Raw genomic sequence first — 12,249 nt, 5'->3', positions numbered from 1 at the left:
TGAAAGCGCATGCATTGCTGCCAAGATTTTCGAATTCTTGTGATAGCTTATTGAAAATAGATGCAGCCGTAGTATACTGCCCACCTTTCTGCACAAGAGTCAACGAAGTGCGATCCAAATGCATACTGGATTCTGCCTAGTACTAACTGAGTGAAAGCCGCTAATTCTTCAGAATAAGATTACATTATTAATAAGAAACGACAGCAAATTATATATATAAATATATATAAATATATATATATATATATATATATATATATATATATATATATATATATATATATATATATATATATTGCGAGGCCAATGTCAGAATACTCGGAGAAGTGAACAGTAGTAGACAAGAGATATGCGAACTTACATCACTTATTGCCCGAAATACCCATTTCCGAGACAAAAATATCCTTTGAGATGGGAAGAATTACCCCAAAATATAGTGCCATACGTCATAAGCGAATGAAAATAAGCAAATTACACTGCTTTTCATGTCGAACTATTTCTTACTTCAGATACCGTTCGAATAGTAAATATGGCAGCATTAAGTCTTTGAACAAGATCCTGAACGTGTGCTTTTCACAACAACAATTTAAGCTGAACAGTTTCCCTGATAATACACCCATTCTGTGAAATTAAAACGTGTTGAATTGTGCGTTAGGAAATGTAAAAACTGAGTGTTACTGTGATTTAGCATTAATTAATTATCTACAAGCCATGCACTTGTGTCATGAACTGCACTATTTGAAACAGTGCCAATGGTGCACACATCATTTACTACCAAGCTGGTGTCAGCAGCAAACAAAAATATCTTATAATCTCGTGTGATAATAGAGGGCATATAATTTACATAATGAGGAACAGGAGAGACGCCAGCACTGATCCCTAGAGTATGTCCCATTTGATCATGCCTTACTCAGATCCTGCATCATAGCCAATCTCTACAGTATGGACAATGATCTTTTGCTGCTGTTGTTAAAGTAAGAGGTGAACCTATTGCCAGCTACTCACTGTATTCGATAATGGTCCGACTTCATGGGCAACATTTTGTGATCAACACAATCAAATGCCTTAGGTAAATCAAAGCAGATGTCTATCGTTCGAAACCATTTTATTTAATCTGCACAGTATCTTACAGAGAAAAGACAATGCAGCATTTTCAGTTGTTAAACCACTTCTAAGACCAAACTGTACATTTCATATCAATTATGTGAAATAAAATGACGAATTATGCTTACACACAAGCTTTTTCTATGACTTTAGCAAACAAATGGTTCAAATGGCTCTGAGCACTATGGGACTTAACCTCTTAGGTCATCAGTCCCCTAGAACTTAGAACGACTTAAACCTAACTAACCTATGGACATCACACACATCCATACCCGAGGCTGGATTCGAACCTGCGACCGGAGCGGTCGCGTGGTTCCAGCCTGAAGCGCCTAAAACCGCTTGGCCACACCGGCCGGCTTAGCAAACACTAACTACATAAAAATAGATCTGAAATTGTCTAAATTATCCCTTTCTCCCTTTTTATACAGCGGTTTCGCTACTGAGTACTTCAATTGTTCAGGAAACTGACCATTCTTAAACGAAAAATTACAAATATAGCTAAGTACAGGGCTAACATGTGCAGCACACCACTTTAATATTCTGCTAGTTACTCCATGATACGAGCATCTATGAGTCCTTAGTCTTCAGTGATTTAATTATTACCTGTATCTCCCCCTTGTCAGTATCAGAGAGGAGTATTTCAGACATCAGTATCGGAAAGGAATTTTCCAAGAGAGCTATGATTCTCTGTAGAAACTAAGTTTTTATTTAATTGACCAGCAATTCTCAGAAAGTGATTATTAAAACTGTACGCATATCTGAGTTATCAGTAACAGAAATATTTTTACTACGAACTGACCTCGTAACATGGACGTTGTGCTGCTGACGAGATACGTCCTTCATGACTGACCATATGGTTTTGGCTTTATGCTGTGAATTAGTTATTCTACTTGCGTAACACACACTCTTTGCCTTCCTAAGAACATTTTAAGCACCTTATAATACTGTTTGTAGTGGTCTACTGTAGCTCGATTGTGACCACTTCTAACATTTTGATATACTCAGAATATCCACTTCGTTTTACATGATATCCTTATGCAATTACTCAGCCACCCAGGCTTCGTTTTACTACTAGTACCATGTTTAGAACGTTATAATGGAAAGCAGCTTTCAAAGAGCATGAGAAATTTCCTAAGCAAAGCATTATATTTGTCATCTATGCTACTGGCACTATAAACATACCACCATTCTAATTCCTTAACGATGTTTGAAGAAAACCTCTATTGGCTTTGGATTAGCTGTCCTACACAGTTTGTATTTATCTTATTCCTTAACGAGGGTTCAATATAACCTCTATTGGCTTTGGATTAGCTGTCCTGCATAGTTTGTAATTATCTGTAACATTTGTTTGAGTACAAAAACCTTTCAGTGTTAAAACTTGTGCATCATAGCCTGAAAGGCCATTCAACCTTTTACTAACAAAATTTCCATCTAGTAATGAAGAATGAACACAAATATTGTCTTTGGCTGTGCTACCATCCTCCTGAAACCTTGTTGGAAAAAACATAGTCGGTATCAGGTAATATGAATTTAGAAGATCTTCCAACATTATTTCTCTTGGACAATCACATACAAAATTAATACTGAAGTCACCTCATATAATTATTATACTCTCTACAAAGTGAAACAAGAACTGTCTCTAGCTTGAGCCGAAATGTTCTGAGGTCAGGCTTAGGCGACCTATAAACAATAGCAATTACAAATTTAGTTCCATTAAATTCAACTGTCCTTGCACAATATTCAAATACCTGTTCAGTGCAGCGGCGAGATATGTCTACAGACGCAAATGAAATACTGTTTTTACATGCATCTGCACTCCTACATTCCGCAAAGAACTTCTTGAAAAACAGCCAGCTAATCTGTATCCTGATAAAGGAAGCCTCTGAATTGTCAAATTATTTAAGTGGTACTCCGATGTACCAATAAAATCAGTCAACATCTGTAAGCAGTTAAATAACTTTCATACCTATTACACTTTTATTAAATATGCTACAACGTTCAGAACTTGGACATCTGGCCTCATTTGAAGGTAATTTCTTTGTCAGAGGGACGTCCTTTAAGCAGGGATACCTATCAGCTGAATTCAATCTAAAATAAAATGTGCAACTATAACACCAACAACTACAGGAATTTTCCCATGAGTCATACCACCACCACCCACTACACTGTCACGTATAAGCTTTGCCAGTCTCTCCTTCTCATACATATTGAGGTGTAGGCCATGCTTAGGACAACCTGGTCCATTGATAGACTGCTGGCACCACTGTAAGGTGAGCCATGCCCTCCGCCATCAGCGCCTTCTCCAGCCCCATGTTGATACCCCTAACAGCAGGATTGAGATTAGGCCGATCATGACACTGAAATAGCTGCACGAAGTGCACATCAGTGCCACCAGATAGAGTAGCTAACTTTACCAAGTCCCTGTCAAGAATATTCCCAGCTCCACCCACAGTTTCTACCTGATCCTCATTTATGAAATTCCTGCATAACTCCCTATATCGTCAGTCACCTGAGGCAACCATGCTCTACGCTTCACAATGTTGGTGACCTGGTACTCACTTCTCAACACTTCCTGCAACTGGTGGCCGACGCATCTGCCATGTGAGCTACCTAGCAACAGAACTTCTTCTTTCTGTTAGAATTTGCAACTGACGTAGGCTTCCAAACTGCTTATGACTGCACCTACAGCTACAAGAGCCTCCTCTCCACTAAACTCTGACATTTGGTTAAATCTATTGCTAATACGCAAAGTACAACTGTCTGAATATTTCCTCCTCCTTTACAACAACTGCCAGTTCCCATTCCACATCACCCTTTATCGTCCTCAACCTATCTAGTTCCTCCTTGGCTTTTTGTAACTTCACATGAAGGGCACAGATCATGCCCTCCTGCTCCCCTATTCATTTAATTCTGCTACAAATTCTACATTTCCAGGAGAGGATCTCGCTAAAATTCCCACTGGCTTCCCTACTGCATTCCTCCCCCAACGAAAATACTTTGAACAAATCTCACACCATAACCCGCTACTCACAAACCTACGACAAAACCCACACTTCTCTCTTATGGTAAATGTTAAAGTTATTGAAAGAACTGACTATGTTACCTAAGTTCAATAACAACAGCAGAATTATTTAAAGACCTAATAGTAGTGATCTTAAATTTCGCTCTCTACTAAGAAATCAACTACTAATATTTGTATTCATTGATTCACCATCTGGTTCACCACCTCACACTCAAACACAAAGCCATATCCATTACTTTAATAAACAGCCAGAAATTTCACCCTTAAAAATTAACGTTCTAATCCAGGTAGTACAAAAAACAATTGAAGCATCAAACACATCGTTATGCAGTGGTACTTAGCCACAGACCAACGATCCAGACCTTGAAGCATTTTATAATTTTTTGAGCTTGAAAGGAAATAATGTTATTACTTAGGATGTTCAAAAGTGAAAACCGTAATCCAAACACAGTTATTAATAATACGATCATCATACTGGATCGTGCAACAGTCCAAACGGGTTCACTATTATTGCCCCCTTAACTGTTTACAGTCATGACGCCCTGTTATGAGGGGCCATTCTCACCTCTAATATTCAGCCGTCTGCACATGCTACTTCTGCTATTGCCATATCAACCCTGACGTCGCGCATGTCACCTCCAGTCATACCTTCTACTTCCTCGTGGTCTCAATGTAATGTGAGAGAAATAAAAGTTAGTTTGAGCGTGTTCAACCTTTTCCTCATTACTTACATACCTTATCTCATTGCAAATAGCCCAAGAACTTTCAAAGTTATCCTTCCACCGATCAGCAGGGACTCGTTGCTAGTACATGGATAACTTACTGGAACATAACCTTCCCGTCTCTGGTAAACTGAATGCGGAATTGAGAAATGGATTGTTCCTTATAATTTCTTCTAACAGTTTCATCAGACAACAAGTATCCTGTTGTGATAGATTCTCTAGTATGATAAAAAAATATTATTTTTCTTACGTTAAATATATTTCAATTCTATCAATTTAAATCTGTATTTCATACTAGAATGTCGTGTTTCCAGTCTGGCACAGCTTTGCCACAGGAGACACGAAAGCGGTCGAAGACGTCCGTCTTCTGGTCGGCTCCTGATCGTTGTCAGAAGGAGGCTAGGTTTTGATTACGCAAAGACTTCTATTATTGGGAAAAGAACAACCCTGATTTCTTTACGTAATTAGTATGAATTTTATAATTACCTAAGGGACCTTTCACAATGAACAGTAAAAAAAATGCATTTGCAAATGAAATCATAAGTAAATGGGGCAGCTATGAATTGTATAGAAGACAAGGAGCGGCCTTCTGTCTACGACCAGGATGCCGCAGTATTCTCTGCTGTAGTAAAGGCTGTTTGACATTTATAAAAATAATATGGCATGGAGGGTAAAAATGTATAAAGGAAAAGAACAGAAGTCTGGTAAACACTAAATATATTCAAACAATTCTCACTAGCAAAATTAGAGCTTATTTATAAACAATACAACTTACATAATTACTTTTCTAACAGTATGGTGCGATCAGATTTCAGCCTGTCCTGTGCTGTCTCCTTGGGTCACGTTTTTTTTTTTTTTCACAAATTATAGTCACTACTTTTCTCCTTTCGTTGAAGACAATTCTTGCACTGTTCAACACCTCCGATAACAATAACTTGCTGATGTACAGTTTCGAACATGAATTACCTTAATTTTATTAATTAATAAAGTTGTCTGCACGCTAGGAAGACCGCTCATTTTTTTAACTTAAAGTCGACCTCCTTTACGTTTTCACATAACAAGCAGAAGCACATTAAAATCTGAAGACCTACAGAAGTTTTCTACCGTCATCTTTTTATTTAGATCGAATCGGAACGACAGTTCAGCTTCTGTTAAAATGTTTCTTTGACTGCGCAATCGATGTATTAGCGTCCGCGCTAGATGCGCATCTTTACAGTTATGTAAATTATACAAAACAAATGTCTTTCAAAGGGTACTCAAAGCTTTCGTAGAACGGAAATACCAATAATATTACATTGCTTCCCGCGTGAGGAGTAATGAGTCTGAAAGATCGTTACGACTCACGCGCAGTCGTAATATTATTGGATTCACGTACTTAGTGAATGAAGTATTTAAGGATCTCTCCTTGTAGGGAGCAAAACAAACATAACATATGGCACATAGAATTATATACGTTTCATACTAAGTCGTCAAAGCTACTCACAGTTGCTTGATCATTAACAAACTTGGTTGTGGCATGATACCATCATAAGTGTTCAAGGATTTAACATAGGTTCTCAAGAATTACTCTCATTCAGTCAATTGAAACATTGAAATACTAACATAGATACAAGTACAAATTAAATACACATACAGATACAAATATACATAAATATTGACAATAAGAAAAAAAAAATCTATTACAGTATTGGTGCATTTCCGCCAATTGAGAACAGAACATAAAACTTTTATCAGTCTTTCTCGTAGCGACATCACTCTTCACTTTGTCGTTGGTAGTATTTCCCATGAACTCGGATGATTTTCACAGGGGAATTCTTTCATTACCTGTCACTTTTCACTGCACTAAAACTGGGGATCACCTTTTCACATTCTGGTGGAAAAACACTGGGAATTTCACTATGTGAAAGGGGAAAGTGATATTTCTTGACTCGACGATCCATCGGGTCATGTCGGGAATCAGGAAAATTGATGACTGGTTCAATGACGAATGAGTCAGTTTGGTGGCTGTCTTAATCTCATTCCAATTCATGTTTCAGCACATGAAAATACATGAAAAAAATCTGCATTAGGACTTGCTCATTAACTAGCATCTGAATCTAAGGGAAAATAGAGTAAGAATTGAAGACAATAAAAATTACTACAGACTATGTACATATACATTGTATATTATTCATATTTTATGTCTAGGTTTTATATTCTTTCGTTAGCAAATATTAGCAAAAGACGTTTCGTCTTGTACAGGTCTTTCTTAAGCAATATATTTAGCAATATTGCCGTAGCAATTTTCATAGTTAAGGAAAAGTCATCATTAGTGTCCTTTTAATGTAAATATAGTAAAATCGTGCGTAGTTTATCAACGTTTTATTATTTTTATGTCCATTTTCATCTCAAATCTGGAGCACGCTCGCGCCCGTTACGGAGAGGAATGCTTATTGTTGAGTGCGGGCCGGCGAGTAGTCATTGAATGTTGCCAGAGTGCTTCACAGTCACGTGGTAACGAACTGGCGGTTTGACAGCGTTGGCAGTCCGCGTCCTGCACGAGGCTGCCAACCCTTTTTTTTTTTTTTAACTTGTGCATTTTGTCGAATCGTGGGTACTGGAGCAGCTCGTCAAGGCGACATGGTCAACCTGGACGGTAAATTGACTGCACCAGCGACGAAGAACAGTCATCGATGAATATGACTACTGTCACCTATTGCAGTAAGTACAATAGGTTGTCTATCCTTTAACTGATAGTCACTGTATCGTCGTTACAACGTGAGAATACTTGTAATGCTACTTCACACGCGTAACATCACACGTGTCCATAAGTTTATTACAGTTTTGATTCACACAAGAGATAACTAGTTTTTCGTGTCCATACATGTGTCAAATTACGATTTTACACACGTGTCCATTATTTTGTCACTGAGTCACACGCAGCAATCCATACGTGTCCATATAGGTGTCTCTATACCACAGAGTAGCACAGGTAATGCTAAAATTACTTATCATGAACGGATCATTTACAAAATATACAAAGTTTTTTTTTATTACTGTCCAAGACCTAACGAAAAACGTGTTTGCTATTCTGAATGGTGCTTCTGATGCACGTTAGATTTTACATGTATTTTAAATCTGATTCTTTTCCTTTTTCTTATTGCTCTATAACAGCCTTTTTTTCGTTTACATCTATAATCAGTAAAATATACCCACTTTGGCGTGCCGAACAGTTCACGTTCAAAACTTCATCTAACAGAAATCGGGAAAATTATTCCTATTTCCTAGGATGCTTTTGCTCACAGCAAATCAGATTTACATCACGTTTCGATAAGTAACTGCAGATACGCATTAATCAACGAGCCACGATCGTCAATACACACAATATACACACGTCAAGTCCATTGAACCAATTTCCAAATTTCTTCCCCTACCGGGTAGGGTAGAAAGGTAAGAATACTAAAGAAGAAAACTACAATAGGATAGTGCAAGGAAATGAAAGATACGAAGATAGATAGTAGGTGGAATAATCAGTTGAGCAAATTCATTCTTCGGCTCCTCCGTTTTTAGTGTCACCCACGTGGCATAACTTGACTTCAGTACTAAAATGTCGCACAAATCCGCTTCCAAAGCATCTTCAAATACATCTCAAAATCACGGCATGCGGACATAGCAGAAGAATATAAGCAGATTATCTCAGTCCTCAACTAGGTGTCTTAATATCGAAGGTTTCTGTATAATACTCGTGGCATAGGAATAGTCTCTCTAAGTTTCTCCAATACAGGACCTAATTCTTATTATAAATGCAAATTTCTTAACTGGTTGACTCATAGTAATAAATAAATTAAAGTTGCTGTCCAGTTGTGAGTACCACTATTCATTTCTTTGTATATTAACTATATGTTGCTGCTTATACACGGTGTAATCTACAGATTACAATGTATCAGTTTTGCATCGTACATGGTTCTAGCGACTTAAAATATCAATCCTTTGAAAGCTTAACTTAGGTTAATACTTCACATATACGGACATTCTGGTCTGAATGAGGGATTTAAAGAATACCTTTACTACTTGGTAAAAAGGAGATTTGCCATAACTTAAAACTAAAGCAGCAGGTGGCACTTTGGCACATCCCTTACTCAATTCAACGACTGCAGTCTTCTCGTGCTCAAGAAACTTAAAACTACCTTAAAACTAAAGCAAATCTTATTTTCCAAATCCGTAGAGTACCTTCTTCAATCACTTCATATCTTTCAAGCTCCATCATTACTTTATGTCCACCTCACTCAAATGATTACGTCACCTGCAGAATACATGTACATGCTGTTGATTCACATACTTTCTAAACAGATCACACTCTTGTTTCAAGTTGCAGCTTAACATAATAAATGATATTTTTTTAATGTTTTTCATGGTACTTCTTTAGGTCTACATGGTGGTAAAGTCCTTTTATTCGTCCACTAGCTGGATCTGCCAACACGTAACAACCAATATGTGGCTTCCTGACTATAACAAACGGTCCTTCGTATAGGTGTTGCCACTTACGATTTTTACGTAAGATAAGAGATGGTTTGAAGTGTGTTCTCAGAAGAACACGCTCGTTCAGGCGATACGACAGAACTTTATTGACATGCTTGTCAAATGCCTTTTTTCTTAAATTGGCATGAGTTGTGAGAGAGATCAGGGCTTGTCTTAACTTATTATCTAGGTTGACTTCTGGACCTTCTATCTTGGGCATAGGATCAGTCCATTCATTGCTTTCCTTTTGCCTGGAGATTAGTTCTGAAGGTGTGAAACCGGTCAAAGTGTGCTTTTAGTTTTCCGCATGTTCATTAGGTTGAATTTCGCTCACAATTACTTTTGAAGTACCGGGCGGTACGCTCGGTACGAAGTTTGCTTCCGTATTCCACCTAAGTTGCGAGCTATTTGCCGGAATTTCAGTCGAGATGGTGTGTGTTGGCGGGTTTGCTCGGGCATAATAGATGCGAGAATTTTGAGGTCCATGATTTTGACTTTGATAGTTGGTAAAAGGTGGAGGACTATTCCTAAAGTTTGGAGCATACTGTTGTTTGTATTGCTTGGAAGGATCTGGAGGATTTCTCCCTTGAGAACAGTGCTGGAATCTAGGCTGGTTACCATACTGCTGTTGACTGTTGGTGTTAATCCAACGTCCTTTTCCATTGAAATTATTATTATTTTGGCGATCGTTATTGTAGTGATAGCGATCATTGTAATTAACTGGTGAATTACCGTATTGCTGTTGTGTTGTCTGGTATATGGGGTGGTACCTGTTTTGATCCTGGAATTTATGTTTCTGCTTCCCGTTACGGCGATAGTAGTTGTTATTACCGCACGGAACGTCGTGTCCTTTACTGTTGTTGGGTTGGTATGACATACCTGAGTCTGTGCCTACACCGTGCGGCTGTGTAGTGTGCGGGCCAAGATTACAATTACTCCGCGCACTAGCACGCACGTCGTCTTGAATCATGTCAAGGTTGTCAAGTACTGACAGAAAAGCCTCCGTGTCGTCGTCACTGACATTTACTAACTTCTCCCTGATTGATACTGGTAGCTTTGACTTAAAGATCATAATTACGTCCTTCTTGGAAATGGGCGTGTCCCAATATTGTATTTTTTGCAGGTATTTCTCGAAGTACCTACGGAGACCAGCACTTCTCGTGTTAAACGGTTCAGCATTATATACTTCCTTTCTAAGGCGTTGTTGTATACCTGAACTCCAGAATTTGTTCAGAAATTGCTTTTCGAAGTCAGCGTAATTATTACATCTGTCAATTACTTCTGTTCCCCAGACAGAACCCTCTCCTTGAATGTAACCTACTATAAAGCGCATACGTTGCTTGTCATCCCAGCTCTCAGGAAAAACACCATTAAATGACTTCAGAAAAACTATTGGGTGGATGTTGCGTTTCTCTGGCAGAAAAGGCTGGAACACGCGGTGCTTGAGAACGCTTTCTTCTTTCATTAGCTCGACAAGAGTTACTTGATCATTCTGGTTGCGTACTAACGGATTCTTACTGCTGTGTCCATGTACAAGTGGAGAGAATTCTACACGAGACACGGGATTATTATTGTATTCATGTTCTGAAGAAAGCAAGTGTGAATGCTCACTTCTATTGTCATTAGGAAAATCTTGACTTGTCGTTTCAACTGCTCGATTTCCTCAGTGAGGTGTCGTTTCCACTCGGGAAGATCTCGGTGAAAAACTCTACGAATCTCTCCTAATTCAGTGAGAATCGTATCTCCTGATGTACCTGGAGCAGCTAGAACTTCAACTGTGGCTGACTTAACGGCTTCTTTTAAGTCGTGTTGAACTTTGTTTTCTATGTACTGTTCCTTAGTCTCGACCCATTCTACAAATTCTTTTCCTATCGTGGAACGTAAGTTGGCTGCAGCATCATTCACCATCTTTTCAATGTTTATTTCGGATAGCGCCTGTGTCAGGTCATTGACCTGGCCTTGCAGAGTGACGACATTGTCTGCAAGCGGACTTTTTTGAAACTTCTGTTGTAACTGCCTGGCAACTTTCGATTTGTACTTTGATGTCTTTGTGCACGTTACCTACTGTGCTCTCACATGCATCTACCTTCTGCAGAATACCTTCTATCCTTTCATTAACTTTACTACTTAATTCCGAGATATATTCCACCGTGACTGTCCTAATTCTTGCCTCTAAGTTGGCATCAATATTATCTAACCTATTTTTCATTGTACGAATCATGGTATTCAGGTCAAACCATTTTCGCTCTGTCTCCCGTTCCTTTTCCCTTTCTTTTTGTTCCCTTTCTTGTCTATCTCGTTGTTTTTGTAATTTATAAGCTTCCCTTTCCCGTTTCTCCTGTTCTCTATCACGTTGTTTTTGTAATTTATAAGCATCCCATTCCAGTTTCTCCTGTTCTCTTTCTTGAAAAAAAATTCTCATCATTTCAACCATCAAATTTTCTCCCGCTTGCTGTGACGATGATTGCTGTGACGATACGTCACGCACACCATCATCGTCTACCGTTCTCTCCATTCGCGAATCGGGTCTGGCTGTTCCCGTTCGCGAACGTAGTGGGTATGACTTGACAACTGTGTCATCACCGTCATCCAGACTGTTTGTCGGCTTTCCTTTGTCATCTGCCATGTTTATTTTCAAGTTTCTGACGTAACTGCTCAAAGAAATATTTCGCGGTACGCCGATCGTCAACTCTCAGATGCGCGCGCTGATAGTCAAACGTCACACCGCGGTAGTTGACAATTGCAGAGCTATACCGGGTAGAAGACAAGATGGCACCTGACTTTGAAAATAAGTGACAAACACCTACTAGACACTTAATCCAGCTATTATAGCATCCATCTTGTGTTCTTAACCGTAGCAACAATGAAGATGCTAATAATGCTAACAAATAAACTTTGCATGAA

At 38.6% G+C, this 12,249-nt stretch overlaps 1 protein-coding gene across 1 annotated transcript in view; it reads right to left on the bottom strand.

Moving 5' to 3' along the window:
• The window catches only part of LOC126095450 (RNA-binding protein 25-like), a 42,633-nt gene extending 30,773 nt beyond the window's left edge, over positions 1-11,860 (bottom strand). Inside the window, exon 1 of the mRNA XM_049910243.1 lies at positions 11,422-11,860. Coding sequence (XP_049766200.1) covers positions 11,422-11,860 — 439 coding nt within the window. The remainder of the gene's footprint in view (positions 1-11,421) is intronic.
• Positions 11,861-12,249: the final 389 nt, after the last annotated feature.

This window comes from Schistocerca cancellata, chromosome 8 (assembly GCF_023864275.1).
Source record: "Schistocerca cancellata isolate TAMUIC-IGC-003103 chromosome 8, iqSchCanc2.1, whole genome shotgun sequence".
In the NCBI taxonomy this organism is placed as follows: domain Eukaryota; kingdom Metazoa; phylum Arthropoda; class Insecta; order Orthoptera; family Acrididae; genus Schistocerca; species Schistocerca cancellata.
Note: the sequence above shows the minus strand (reverse complement) of the source record. Positions and strands in the feature narration are given on the sequence as shown.